Here is a 15697-nt window from a genome sequence, read left to right on the forward strand (position 1 = left end):
CATCAAAACGTTGACGCGTGCGACCATCAAAACGTTGACGCGTGCGACCATCGTTGTAAAAGGAACAGATTGTTACTGGGGATCTTACCCCGTTAATACTATATGGACATCAGTCTTATGAACTGGTTACATCTAATTTCGGCCCGGATTTGAAAAAGGCTCAGCAGAGCCGAAACATGTTATCACTTATGGGCTCAACGTTTTGATGGTTAACAAAGGAACAAGACATAAAATTACCTATATATCTTGATGGCGCAGCGTCCTGTATTCTTATTGATTCTCTACTGTGGCTGGGACGGTTAGGCTTTCGTTACCGTCTTTATACAGCTGACCCGCGACATCCTGGATCGGATTCTTGATGGTTATAAAAGAAGTTTCATCTACGTTTTATCCAAGTCTCATCGGTAGTGTAGAACTAATCGATGGAATTGTAAGGTGTCGCCCTTCAGAGCAACGTTTTCTAAAGCCATAAACTTTGAAGAATTGTTTTGGGAGCAGTCTTTGACACACCGGCGGATTCTTCTTGTGGCTGCTAGACTCCTGTTCACTAGGGTTTGCCAAGGTCTCATTTTTCGTAGTCGCACGAACCCCTTCAGGTTGGTTTCCCGATGGGCGTGCTGAAGTTCTGAGCTTAAGTTCGAGGTATCCAAGGGCGTATGTGGAGAATTTATGTCATTAGATTTAGTTGCATCCTGAGCCATGCTACGAATAGTCAGCAACTTTTGTTTGTCTTCCATAGTTAGAAAGGGAGGAGTTTCAGGCTCCTTTTCGCCTTCAGTAGAATCTAAGGCTTGGATCAGGATGCATCTTCGTTGACGTATGTTAGCTGTCAAAGCACTTGGAGTATCGACAGCAATCATTTCCACAGAGCCCTCATCAAGAGACACACTAGGTACAGATTCCGCAGGAGGAGAGTCTTGGGATTTGATTGCTTTGTCATCTTTGTATGTAGATAGATTTGTCTGGTCAGTTGATTCTTCCTCTGTTTCCTTTTGAGACGAGTCATTGTCAATCTGATTTTGCCTCGGGTCGCTTGCTTTCTCTTCCCATCTGTTTGTCTTTACTGTTACGTTTACAGTTTTTATGTTTCGTAAGAATTTTCTTGAGCTATTCCCTTGTCTCATTTTTCTTGATGGTTGAGCTTTTGTTTTTTTATCATTTGAATGTTTTATGAGAGTTTTGCTGGCTTGGTATTTAAAGGGCTGGAGGCACTTTTAAAGATGTCAAAGAGAACTGGGTGAGACGCTCCTACCTCTGTTGTGGATTCAGTGTCAGGCAGCGGTGCCTCTTTTATTTCATTAGAAGTAGAGGCAACTTGAGGATTTAAAAGAGCCGGATTAGCAGTTGACAGACTAATCCTCAAAGCCTCAGTGAAAGAGTTGGGTTCAGCGTTCTTTGATAGTTTCTCAAATTCTTGGCTGTAAACTGTTAGTTCAGAGAGCCGTATTTCCTTCTCAGCACAACAAGATTTAAAAGAAGGCTTTTCGGGGCCTACTTTGTATCTTTCGCATTGGTGTTTTAATGTGTTAGGATCGGATGTTTGGCTAGGGGTCGCTTTCAGCACAAGCTCTGGATATATCGCTCATCTCTAAACGAAGAGCTGGGTAAGAAGTCATGCAGTTACTCTTCGCAAAGTCGCAGCTGATTTCACTCTGAATCTCATCTGCAGGTAGAATCGGGGGGGGGGCGCCGTGCTTATTAGGGAAGGCATTTGAGAGCTGTTCACGTTGGAGTTTTTCTTGACGAGGCCCAGCGCCTCCTTTGCTACTTCAGCTAGCAGTTTTTTGTCCATGTTGTTGTTCACCAGTTCAGTAGCAATCTTAGTCGACATTAGATCATGTTCGCGATTTAGTTCGCGTTGAGCATCTTTAAGTTGGATACAGTTCCTGTCAAGATCAATACATTCTGTGTTCAGCATTGCCACAAGAGTTGAGAGGTCTTTGGTGTTTTCATTTAGATGTTCATATAACTTGCTGAAAGGGGCAAGAGTGATTGCCATAGATGATATGATGATATAATGGTCGCTTGGATTTGCCTTATCCAGTTATCCGTAGATGCGGAATCGTCTTCCTTGGTTGTCTCTGGCCTCTTATCTTGCGCTTGATTTTGTGCTCTCCTGATTTTAGGGTAAGGAGGCTCCATTATGGAAGATTCATCAGATGTATAGTCAGTCGATGACAGTGAAGCTCTCACCACGGAAGTGGCCCGATTTGGACTCAGTTAGGATTTCTCAGTGGGGCTGTCTTTCGTAGTGTGTACTTTCTGGCAGTGCAGTCCCATTTAGCTTTTTTCATCTGGGAGCATCTGGGACTGGGGGAACTGCTTGGTTCCCTTCTTCTGAGTTTTGTGAGAGCCAGGCGTTGAACTGTTGTTAATTTAGGACGCTCATCAGATAAGATTTCGTCCGGCTTTTCATTATCGAGAATTTGAGAGTTCAGTATCAGCGCCTCATTTATAGGACTCTTTGTTGCTTGAGTTTTTGTTGAGTCTTGTTAAGTCAAGCAGCAAATTGTTCACCACGTTGAGAGACTTCCTCCGCTTCTCTATGGTACTGAAGCCATGATGAGAGGTTATTGAGTTCGCGACTTGCACGTTAGTGTTTGTGCCCTGGGTCGAGGAGTTCTGTTTCAAGACATCAGAGGAGGAGGAAAAAACGTTGTCCTCAACTCCCTTTAACCCACCCTTCTCACTTATAATGCATTTGTTAATGTTGATATTGTAGTCTATTTCTATAAATATTTTATTCTTATTGGTTCTGTATTGTAATTGCTTGATGACATCAAAACAAAAGTACCAAAATAAATTTAAAAAAGGATAATTCCAAAATACATTGAGTGCAAGTCAAATCCAGCTCCTTGCCACCAAATGTGGACACTCTCACTGCTTCACGACATGTGTTGTGATGATTACGCTTGGAGAAGCAGAAATAATCTTCAACCCATTCCTATATGCCACAATGCACTCAGATACAAGGCACTCAAACTCCGAGTGACAATCACTGTCGAGTTCTCCATGATGCAATATAGTATACACTACCCATGTCCCCCTGCTGCAACATATTCACCACTCTACTTGTGTGTTATGCTTAATTACATCACCCACTTGTGTTACTTGTCTCTTGTTATCCCACCCCATCCCCCAGCCCCAACCTTGCATTCTATTGCCTCTCTGCCTCTGACCACTCTTGCAGCAGAGTGGTACATTCAAAGCTGACTTTTAGCTAGTCACTTGCCAACAACTTTAGCAATGATTCTTTAACGGGACCCTAGTTAGTGGACACTAGACCCAAAGACTTTGATCATCCCCTGTGGCACAGGTTGCTATCACATCAGTACCTTCACTTTGTTGTCAAATGAAAGCAGTTCTTACCATCACTATGCCCCTACTCCCAAAGACAGTGAAGCTGCTGCAATTGCCAATCATCCCTACTATGTGCTTTTGGTGGCTGTTCCCAGCCAGTACATGAGGTCAAGGATGGAGTTTACGTGTGGGCAAAAATCAAGACATTCCTATGTACATTCAATGCAACATTAAATAAACAGTGAATTACCGACTATAACTTTGTTGTGACTGGATCTTTGTTATCATGAAAAATGCAATGCTAAAACTTCGAAAACAACAGTAAGTTGTTGATGAGCACGAGTTGTGCTCTTGGGGACAGCAGCTTTTGCTTCAGGTAGCAGGATTTGCATGGTGGCTCCCAAATGTCAGATCTATACTCACTGCAGAGCTAAATATGCCACTACTTTGTCTCATCAGGCTGCACAATTGAATAGCATACCTGAAATCATTAAGAGCTTTGGAGTGGACTTTTTTGGCAGTAGACTAACCATGCATATTTTGGATTGGCAGTTGTTTTTGCATATAGCTGCCATGAACCCTGGCCATCATGATCAATGGTTAGGGGCCATGGGAGATAAAGTCCAAAATACCCAGAGAGACACTGGTTGCTTACTTCAATTCTGAACAATATTTTATGCTATGTGCTCAGTGTACAGAACATACATCAGGCCCATTGCATCCCTGGTCTTGATTCCAAGGGATCCATTTTGGGATTCCAGAACTGGGACATTAATAAAAACAGCATTTCAATACTGATCAGGAGGGAATCTTAGCAACATATCCTGTCTCACTCACTGTAAATATGGCTAGTAATGTCCTATTACCTACATGAGTGCAAACAGGTCTGTCCATTCAAAAGTAGTGTTGTGCCAACTGCACACTCCACCTGCGAAACACCTGTCCTTCGTCAGGCATGAAGGCAACACTGCAATGCAGTGCCTCCCTTTCCTCACATTAAATAGAACAGAAAATGTACTGTCTGAAGACACACCGCCAGTCTGCACCACCCCCCCCCCCCGCCCCCACCAAACCAAAGTAAAAGAAGTAGGAAACAGAGGGATCCATTTTCACAAATACATGTATATCTTATAAAAGTGTGATTAGGGCTGATCTTGTACCCATTAAACATGAAGTAAGAACAATTCCATGAAGTCTAAAGGAAGAAATAGAAAAGGAAGAAGTAGAAAAGGAACTGAAGCGACAGGTGAAACAAAATATCTAACAAATTGACTCTGCCAAATGGAATAACCCATGTATAGACACACATATTATTATTGCTGGTAAGATGGCTCAGCGGGTTCAGCGCCTGCTGCTGCGATCTGAGCATGATCTGCAGGTTGCAGGTTCGAATCCTGGCAAGTCCAACTCAGCCTTTCATCCTTCTGAGGTCGATAAATGAGTACCAATTTCGGTTGGGTGATATTGTATGTAAATATGCGCTTTGGATTAAGGCGCTATATAAATAACACATCATTATATACACATTATAGTAGAATGTCATCCTATTCCAATACTAGCTGAAATGTTCTTTTGCATCCATGAGGCGGACCTGTTTAACACGCTGGAATCTTACAATGACACATCACCAAACTCGGTTGATGGAGGATAGTAAATGTATGACTGCATTGATAACACCAATGTTACCCTGATTGCATATGTGCCTGCCACTAGCCACTGGTACGCTAACCATTTAGTGTGTTTGCATTACCCAATGTTACCCTGATTGCATATGTGCCTGCTACTAGCCATTACCTCCTTGTGCTTAGGTCCGGATGCATGCTCAACTCCTGCCCCCTACCTACCTGCTAGTAGCCCACCAGTGTAATTTAGCAAGACCAATGTCCTATTAATACTAAATCGCCACTATTGCCCCTTGTTGCATAGGATAGTTTATTCCATTGCTTCTACCTCTGTATTAATGTTGGTTGTGAAATTACGTTTTGCCTGCTGCATGACACTTCTTTACTGATTTTCAGTCCAGAGTGTGTCCAGTGTCACCAATGTATCCCAGGACCTATCCACACGCATCCTACATGCACACACTGCAGAACACACGTTTCGCCACACTAACCCGGCACCTGTTGCTAGCTCTAGTGCTTGCCCTAATCACCTACCTTAATTCTGCTCCGCCAACAATGCAGAACTCCAACATGACCTACCCCCTCACATTCCTCTATGTGAATCAGGTACCACCAGCGACAGCCGCCCACACTATGCTTGCCCAGGCTACCTGGCCTCCCCTAGATGCCTCACTGCCATAACCTGCATTTCAGCCCACTTCACATCTAGGCTCTCCCAGCTCAGATCTCTCACTAAACCCTTACAACACCACAGTCTCCCCAAGCCTACAGCTATGAGGGATCTCAGACTGGGCACTCACTCTCACTGTGCCTAAGCCATCAAGTGTACTAGAGCCAAAGACTCTGATGTCCTGCCAGAAACATCACACAAAACACCTTCTCAAAGGACTCCCGCCACAACTAATAATCCCATCCGTACGCTCAAAACTCATGCCACCGAGCAAGCTAACTATCGCTCCCCTCCTGGGACCTCACTGCTTCAATCTGCAGCTTCTCCTTCCATGCCCTCATGGAAGAAGAGCACACCTCCACCCTCTCTCAAATGTGCACTCATTAATGCATGCTCTCTCCCCGCACATGCTTTGGAGATCCACAACCTCCTCAATATACACGATCTAGATTTACTTGCCATCACTGAGACATGGCTCCATGATAAGTCCAGTCCCGCCATCTCATTAGCCCTCCCACCTGAATATTCCATCCTCCGACAAGACAGACAGCTGTTGAAAGGAGGAGGTGTAACTCTTATAACGAAAGATGCCCTCTCCATCAGGCTGCGCATGAGAAGGCAATGCCGACATTATCTCTGCCAAAATGTCCCTGTTTTACCATAACTGCACCATAAATATACATATCATTTACCGGCCACCAGGCTCAACCCTAGACTTCCAAGGACATCTCCTCCATTTATTAGGTGAAAACCTCAAAAAGTCCACCAAAACTATCCTACTCAGCGACCTTAATCTAGGACTTAATGAGTACCAATTTCGGTTGGGTGATATTGTATGTAAATATGTGCTCTGTAAATCGCTTTGGATAAAGGCACTATATAAATAACACATCATAATCATCATTATCATTATCCTAAAGATAAAGCATCCTCAGCCCGAGCTAAGGAACTCAAAGACATGGGATTCCTACAAAAAGTCACCAGTCCGACGCACTGCTAAGGTCCCACCCTTACCTAGGTGTCTGACCACAACTGCTCCACCACTACCAGTTCCAACTCTGCCTACCCTTGGACGGACCATAACTGCGTTCAATTTACCATTCCTACAGCCCCAACCACCAAAGCCCTCACATATGCTCCACCAGCTCAGGTTAGAAGCTCTGAAAAATTAACTAAGGACAACCTTTGTCCTTTTCTGGAAGTCCCAGAACTCAAGCCTCTGTTCTCTAGTGACCCTGGCACACTTGCAGATATCTACGCTGGCACCCTCACCAAAGCAATTGACGCCTTAGCCACGATTGAATGTGAAAAAGAGAATAAATCTATGCATGTTACCTCATGGTTCACAGATGAACTACAGGCCCTATGTACCAGTAAACGTGACACACTAACCAACTGGCAATCCAAGCCGAATGATTCTACCAAGGAAGACTACAAAAGGCTTGCTGCACAGTACAAAGATGCTATCATTAAAGAAAGTTCTATCTCCGTCAACTCACGAATCTCTAAGGCCAATTCTCAACCCACGGAAATGTTCACCAATTTCAGAGACCTAATCACCCCCTCCACCAGCGCCAATGAGATCATTAGAGATGAAGTGTGGTGCTCTAGCATACAAGCAGCCCTGCTTAGCAAAATAGAATTACTCCAAAAGCAATTCAGGTGCAATTCAAAGCCCTACCTAACCACAACCAGCCTCCCATGCCAAGCCACCCAACCAATAACACCACTGACCTGCTCTTTTCCTTCTGAGACGTCACTGAATCAGAAGTCCTCGACCTCCTCGAACATCTTAAACCTTCCATGTGTAAAGGAGACATTTGTCCTCCTAACATTGTTAAGGAATGCGCTGACTCCCTTGCTCCTCTCCGAACGGCGTTCATTAATGCCTCATTTACTACAGGTACCATCCCCTCCAGCCTCAAAGAAGCTTGGGTTCGCCCTTTACTGAAAAAAAGCCCTCCCTAGAGCCCACCTCCCCTAATAACTACCGACCAATTACCGCTGTCCCTTTCGTCCTAAAAATCCTGGATAAAGCAGCTTACAGCCAGATTAAACACTTCCTCGAATCTAATTCCATCCTCGGTAAAAGACAATAAGGATTCCGCAAAGGCCATGGGACAGAAACCGCCTTTTTAGACCTTAAAAACCAAATAACAGAAATTATGGACAGAGGTAAGCCAGCTCTCCTCCTTCTTCGGGACCCCTCAGCTGCCTTTGATCTTGTGGATCTCACATCTTACTCATGCAGCACAATTCTCCAAAGAGGCCTCCTCGAGTATCAAATCATTCCTAAAAGGAAGAGCCATGAAGGTTTTCACTAACCAGGCAAGTGCAGCTCCAACTACCATCCACTGCAGAGTCCCTCAGAGCTCTTGCACAGCTCCCACCCTCTACAACCTGTTCACAAAGCCGCTCTTTGACAAACTGGACTCCCTCAGCATAGCTTAAACTAACTATGCCGATGATACGCAGGTACTCCTGCCACTCTCGGACTCTTATGACCAAGATGAAGCAGCTCTGATTTACGCCACCCACCATCCAAGCCTAGATGGTGGCAAATGGGCTATGTGTCAATGGCGGCAAAACTGAGAGTATCCTTATTGGCCCCAAAGAAACGCTATGAAAACTGGGTAAAAAATACTGTAATTTCACTATCGATAACTCCACCATCCCTGTCTCCTCCTCAGTAAAGACACTAGGGGTTTACCTAGACTTCACTCTGTCCATGACGTGACAGGTAAGTGGCATTTTGTCTGCCTCTGCCCACACCACACCACTGCCCATTACCATTCATTTACTGCATGGTAATGAAGGGTTTTACCATGCAGTAAAACCCTTCATCACCAAACAGAACCGATTTACAATAGATAGAGTCTACATTGGGGCTAAACAAGATTATTGCAATGTCCTTTTAGCAGGCACTTCTGCAAAAAATCTAAATAGACTCCAGGTCATACAAAATAATGCCCTCAGAGCAGCACTGAATGTCCCAAAAAGAGACCACATTGCGCAGGCCAGGCAAGCTGCTCACCGGCTCCCATCAAAAGGGCCAAAGCGGGGGGTTTGGCTTCCCACATATAGCACCCATAACTTTGGAATGCCCTACCCAATATACTCAGAGCTGAGCCTTCCCTCCCAGCCTTCAGGAAAGTACTAAAAACTACACTGTTGAACTAACACTGCCTTCCTTCCCCCCTCACTTGCCCCTTCCTCTCGTCCCCATCCTTCCTGTACTCTTCATGTAACTAAGAATGTATTATGTAACTAAGCATGTTGTCTTATTACAGTGCCACGATGCCTTCGGGCTGCTGCGCGCTTTTTAAATGTTAATAAATAAATATTTTGGAATATCTCAATATTAGAGGATTCCTTTTGGTTTAGCATCTGCCAGTGCAGTGTTTCAGAGGTTAATGAGTCATGTGTTCAAGTACATTCCTGGTACATCAGTATATCACAACGGCATTTGTGATTGAGAGCAGTAAATGGAATTCCAGGGCATCAGAGGTTGAGTATTTCAGTCAGGTTATAAATGTAAAAAGATGGAGACCCAAGATAGATGCCATAAGAGCGATCAATAAGTGCCTGATTCCAATCACAAAGATGAAGCTGGGGCATTTCTGGGGATACATTACAGTAAATTCATTAAAGATGTTGCTGAAATATGTAAATCCATGCAAAGTCTATTACAAAGTATATTGGGGCAGAGTTTTCATGCGATAAACAATGCAAGGAGGCAGTTAGCAAAATAATGTTGGCACCTAATTTAGGGGGATTTGATTTTAGAAGGAAGGTTACCTTTACCGTGGATGTGAATCTAAGGGGATCTAGGTACATTTTTATCCCAAGAGAACGTTAGTGAGGAAAATATCATTTGATACGCCTCAAGGGCAGTTTCAGAATCTGTATGCAGATGTTCGGTAATAAAGAAGGAGCTATTGGCATGCATATGGAGAGCTGAATATTTTCAGAAGTACATATGTGGCAAACCCCTTTTTCATACGAACAAATCATAAGCCACTATTAGAAGTATTGATGTTAAAGGTACGTGGAAGTGAACTCCGGTTGAGATTGATGTCAGGTTACAAGAGTACAATTTTATATGAAATATGATTCACGAGTCCAGAAATGTGTAGTAGATTTTTTATCAAGGTTAATGTTACAGGATTTAAAACAAGATGAAAGAAAAGAGGAGATCATAGCTGGGGTGTTTGATCGTGAAGTAGAGATGTATGGATCTATTTCAAAGATGGAATGGTAAATGGAGAGTAAAAGTGAATCGGTCATAAGCTGAGTTTTGAAGTTGACACAAGAGGGATGGCTATTAAAAAGTGATATAGAAGGAGGACATAATCCATGTTGGGAGGTTAAGGATCAATTGTTTATTAAAGATGGGATACTATTGCATGACCAAACAGTAGTAGTACCGATGTCAATAAGAAACAAATTGATACATAATGCATACAAAGCCCACCCAGGCATTACAGGAACCAAGCGTAATGTGAGACAGAGGTATTGATGGCCTGGGATTGACATGCAGGTGGAAAGAGTAGTGAGAGAGTGTTGGCCATTTAATTCTTCTAATACAAGCATACCATTATGTAAAGAGATACTATTTAGATAAGTAATCTGAAAAAAGGTACACAATGTACTCCAGCAAAGAGTGACACCATGCAGCAAAAACACACATTTATTAACTCCTCACAGCTGGGAGAAAAGCAATTCTGGCCGTCCTGCAAGCTGAACTGGTTGAAAAGTTCTCAAACTCCACCCACTACAGTTACAACGTTTATAAGGAAAATACATTGAATGTCCATAGCACATTAGCTGGGGCAGGACAAAAAAATGATTGGTGAAACATACTGAGGCCCTATCGTGCTACATACATTGGTTATCTTTGATTGGGCAAACATATTTCCTGGAACAAAACCCTTTAACACTCATTTCATGACATCATAATATTAACATAGCCTGCCTCTCAATCACATCACATCCTCAAGCTAACCACCAGAAAAACTCTTAATTATGGTTGGCTGGCATAGATCTGTGTTTGAAGATAATGCCAGTATAGCAGTCCTGTCCCTCACCCCTCAGCCCCTGCCAGTCCTCCCCATCTTTCCCTTACAGTGTGCCAACTTTATTCTGAAAAACACCCAACAACACTGTGGTGGAAATTGAATTTACTATATTCAGTTTATTGTTGGCTGCCTAATCTTGTTGAGCTTCCAGGTGCCTAGCACAGTGGCCTTTGAGATACCGCATGAAGCGACTCCAGCAGGATTACATTCTTCCTAAGAAAATCTTCCCCTTACAACATTAATTTAGCAACACGTGTTATCCTGCCCTTCACTGCTCAGTTTGCAAAGAATACATCACACGAGAAATGAAGTCTGAATCCTCTTAATGTGGTCTGGCTAGTGTGAGAAACCTGAGGGTAGCCTTGTATCTACTCTCCTTGGATCCTCTTCTCAGGTGGCCAGGGAAAGGCCATTTCTCTTCGATCCTGACCCTGGGGGTGGAGAAGCGAGGGAGGATCACCTTGGTGGAGGATCCTTGGGGATTATGGAGAGGATATCCACAGGCGAGTCATGGTATAGCCCCATTTCTAGTGAGAACAAAATGTACCCTCTGTCTGCCTTTATAGGATGTTGTGAATCATCACCCCTCATTTTACATTTAAACCTATGATAATACTAGGACAAGGAAGAGGTGACTAAGCGTAGTGAACACTAACAGCTCATTTCACAACTCTAGTACTGAGACAAGGAAGAGGCCTGAGAAGTATTGTAATGGTCAGGCATGTCCCAATAACTATGGTCAGGCAAGTGAAACTGGGTGGTCACACCTTCAGCCTGTTAAATGGTTGCTGGTGTATAGAGGGATGCAGAGACAACAGAGAGAGAGCAGCTGGGCCAGGGAGCATGGCCATCTAAGGCAGAGCAGGCAACATATGGGCCTGTGAAAAGGATGCCGGGAGAAGGAAAGCCACGACGACGCGGAGGCCACTGTGGGCCACGAGAGGGACTGGAGCTGATCAAAGCCCATTGCTGAGTGCTACCCATTTGGAGTGGGGAAAACTGAGATACCGCTGACCGCTGAAGGAAAGAGTGCAAGGAGCGAGCGCTGCTCGCCAGCGAGAGAGAACCCTCAAATGAGACCTGTGCACCTGGCAGAGTAGCCACACACCGGTGAGTGACGGGGAAGGTTCACTCATGGTGAGGCGCTCCAGGGGCATGGTGTGGGTGATGGCGAAATCCGAACAAACTGGAACACAAGCTAAATGGGTCTGTAGACCGGAAAAGTAAACTGTTGAAAATCAAAGAATTTTCCAATCGCAAAGTGAGTTTTGAATAATAATGAATGGATCAGAAGACCAAAAACAAACTATTGAATACCAAACAAGGTGACAAACATGAATTAGTTTGATTGCTGAATCATAGAAAATATATAAGAATATCAAATGCATTAAACAGAACATGAAGAGCATTTATGAACGAAACAAAGTTAAAAAAAATGCATTTGCAAATCAAGTGAAAAGTGCACAAAGTAAAACATGGTTGGATAGTGTGAAAGCAACGTGGTAACCAGACGAAATACCATGAAGGAAAGTGTGTGGGAGTCACATGTTGATAAAGGCAAGAAACCATTAAAGTACCAGAAGAGTGAGTTGAATTATATATAACACAGATACAGAAAGGGAACCTGTGTTGTCAAGGACATCCTATGCGAAGGTATGAACTGTCGTAAAGGTCCAAGGGTTAGGTTTCACAACCTGGGATGGGTGGACCGTGTGGTTCGACAACTGTCCCTAGAGCAAGGAACCCTTTGTTGAAGTGAACCAAGAGGAATCAAGAGACTGAGACTGGCTGGCCTAAGAGTTGTGCAGGTGATGGAAATAAAAGGCAAACCAAAAAGTGGATTTAGTTATGAATTGAAAGTCTTGTCGAACTGTGTTGAACTTGGGGAAGGGAACCCCAAGACCATCTTGTGGAAATGTATTGCACTTGGGGAAGTGAATCGCGAGACCATCTTGTGGAACTGTGTTGAACCTGGGGAAGGGAACCCAGAGACCGTCTTATGGAACTGTGCTGAACTTAGGGGAAGGAACCCCGGGCCATTCGGTTGGAACAGTTTAAACTAGGAGAAGGGAGCTGAGAACAAGCTTGGAGCTTGAAGAAGCTCAGAACTTTAGTTTGAACACTTACTTTAGTTGCTGACGTCCCTACACATTGTTTAGCTTTAATTGTGAGTGCAAGTATAGGTTTTGGACACAGACTTTTAAATTGAAATTATTGACTCAGGCTATCCTTAGTTTATTTAAGTAGGGACTTCCCACCTTAGTATAGGGCAAGCTAGGCCTAACACCATCCTGACATTTGAGTTTATTAAGACTTTTTGTTTGAATCTGTTGTCTATGTATTGCTTCGTTATACCTTCTCTCTAGGAGAATGCTTTTCCCAACTGTGGCCTACAAGAGCAAGGCCGATCTGTGGACTCCAATTTTACTCCTACCATTACCTCTAGCAGAATCCACTAATCATGTTCCACTTATACTTAGAAAAATAATCAATAAACAAAACCCTATGTGCATATGTGCCCAAGAACCCTGCCAACACATGCTCTAAAAAAGGAAAACAAAACCCAATTATTGCTACATGTGTGATTATTAATCTCACGCCCCTATTTATCTATAACTTGGAATTACATCTTCATTGTGGGTTTTTGCACAAATATTTGTTTGCGCAGCACCCTACCCCCTGTCATGTGACTTTTGGTATTACTGAATGGGCCTCCTTCTTGTGGACACTACATTTACCTCTCTTCAATTACAAAAGCAAGAACGAATTATGTAAGTATGTGTGCAATGATGAAAGGGATTTAATTGAAGTTTACATCTAATTACCATCCAGCATCTAATGGTGCGCTAAAAAGGTTCAATCGAGAAATCACTGAAACCATAGAAGAGGCATTGAGCAACAATATAGAGATTGGCTCACCATTCAAAGGTTTGATATGTATTATAAAATCATCTCCTGGTGGGACGACAAGTGTATCTCCTTTCCGTTTAATGAGAGGAAGGGATCTAAATTTCACACAAACCAAAACTGGATTTATAAAATATTAGTTAGGGTACAAATTCGATATCAGACTATAAACTAACGGTTGTGGGATGCAGAAGCAAGTTGCAAGAAGTATCATGACCATGCTAAAATCACATTTACCAAGTATGTTGGTGCCAGGGGATGAGTCAGAATTAAAACAGTTCAAAGTACACATAAGAGAGAGTTCAAGTTTACTGAACCCAAAAAATCATGGTTGTATTTACTAATGCAGTAAGAATTCAAGATGGATCCATATGATTACAGTAGTGAAAAGCAAAGAATTAGCCAGGCGTGGAGGAATGCAGGATCAGAAATGGGCAATTCGGGGTGATATTTGGAATGCAGCATCCGGTGTGCCTTTTAGTTTACCTTCTAACTTATCATCAAATGTACCAAGTGGGCCTGTAAGGATTGTTGCAGATGAGTAAATAAAGATAAGGATTTTAGTGATCTTAGGGTTACTGATAGAGAGGTTAGAGAAAAGGATTATAGGAACAGAGGCATGCTCAACAGAAGAATGCCAGACACATCCACCATTTTGTCATGATATGATGATAAATCTAGGTTTTTCAAACCATCTAAGATTGTATAAGGGAAGATTGTAGGCATAATGTTGCAATGTAGTTTTAGGGAGCATAGCTCATGGGTAATGTGCTTGTCGATTAAGCAAGACAATACTAAGCAGCTTGGTTTTTATACCCAGTACCTGTTTTGTGTAAGGTAGTTTTATTAACGTAGTTTTAGTTTGCTTTTATTTTACTTTGTGTTTGTCGATATTATATAGTTCGTTAGTTTAGGTTTAATTATAGTCCTGCAGTTTGTTTTCACCTTATACAATTTAAAGGTAAAGATTATGTTGTATCCTAATACATGCGTGTTATGCACAGGCTATGGAGGCTAGTACTGTCACAGCCCAGTGACATGGGGAACCTCAGGGGAGATTCCGAATGTGGTGGATGTAATTGAGGATGAGGCAAGGCAAGGACGGGGCCTCATTTTTTCCCATATGAAGTATATGCCTTTTCAGAGGTCATTACAACAGAAATCCCAGAGCCGAAAAACACAACAGTAATTACATAGGTTAATTGTAATGCATATTCTATTCCATTTTGCAAATGTTAGTATCTAGAGCCGTCTCACACATATTGTCATGTAAATCCTCTTCGGTGATGTCTTTCATAGAATTCTGCTGGAAGATGATGTCGATTGGACTCCTGGTGACCACCTTGTGATCAGCTCATCAACCTATGATGCCCATCAAGCCGAACTCGTCACGCTAAAGGAGGTGGCCCACAACAACCTAAAACTCCAGGAGCAACTCGTTTACAGACATGCAGGTGACAAGACACACACGGGCGCTGCTATTGCTTCTATTAGATCTACTGTACTCGAGCATTTTCGGTGCAGTCCCGAAAGAGCAAAGCCACACTCGCCTGTCCCCCAGCGTTACAGTCACTGCATGATTCTTGCAGCACATTTATCAATTTTAATGAACAAAATAGATACAAGGGACACAGTGGCAGAAGCACTGTCAAGTGTTATTTACATGTATGTTTGTAGTTGATTTTATGATAATACTGAACGGTTCTATTTTAAGAGCTGTGCAACAAATGTACCTTAACCACTAGGAAATGCCTTGCAATGGAGTTTAGCTCGGCTTATATTATCTGGCATTTGCAGAGAACTAGCAAAGTGCAGCAAAAGGCAGTGAGGGCATCTTATCACAATCTCAAAACGTGAAACATTTCCCCAGATGGCCATGAGTGCAAGTTAGCACCAAATAGAAGGTTTGACCAACTAACTCTCGCATGCATGGAAGCAGACATCAACAGTCAATGTTGCACACGCGTGGTGAGCGCAGCAAAGAGATACCCAAGCGGGCATGTCCATATTGCAGCAACAGTTCAGGAATGTAACTGACATAAAAGAGCTGTGCACTAGAAGAGCGGAAAGTCCATCCTTCACAGCAGGTGTTCATGAAATGCACTTTTTATTCTCTAATT

At 43.0% G+C, this 15697-nt stretch overlaps 1 protein-coding gene across 2 annotated transcripts in view; it reads left to right on the forward strand.

The window, feature by feature from the left end:
* The window catches only part of PKHD1 (PKHD1 ciliary IPT domain containing fibrocystin/polyductin), a 4356595-nt gene that overhangs the window by 3226534 nt on the left and 1114364 nt on the right, over positions 1 to 15697 (forward strand). For both annotated transcript variants that reach the window (XM_069605754.1, XM_069605755.1), the window contains one exon: positions 14877 to 15031. In XM_069605754.1, coding sequence (XP_069461855.1) covers positions 14877 to 15031 — 155 coding nt within the window. The remainder of the gene's footprint in view (positions 1 to 14876; positions 15032 to 15697) is intronic.

Source organism: Ambystoma mexicanum, chromosome 4p (genome assembly GCF_040938575.1).
Source record: "Ambystoma mexicanum isolate Mex_15411 chromosome 4p, UKY_AmexF1_1, whole genome shotgun sequence".
Classification (NCBI taxonomy): Eukaryota; Metazoa; Chordata; class Amphibia; order Caudata; family Ambystomatidae; genus Ambystoma; species Ambystoma mexicanum.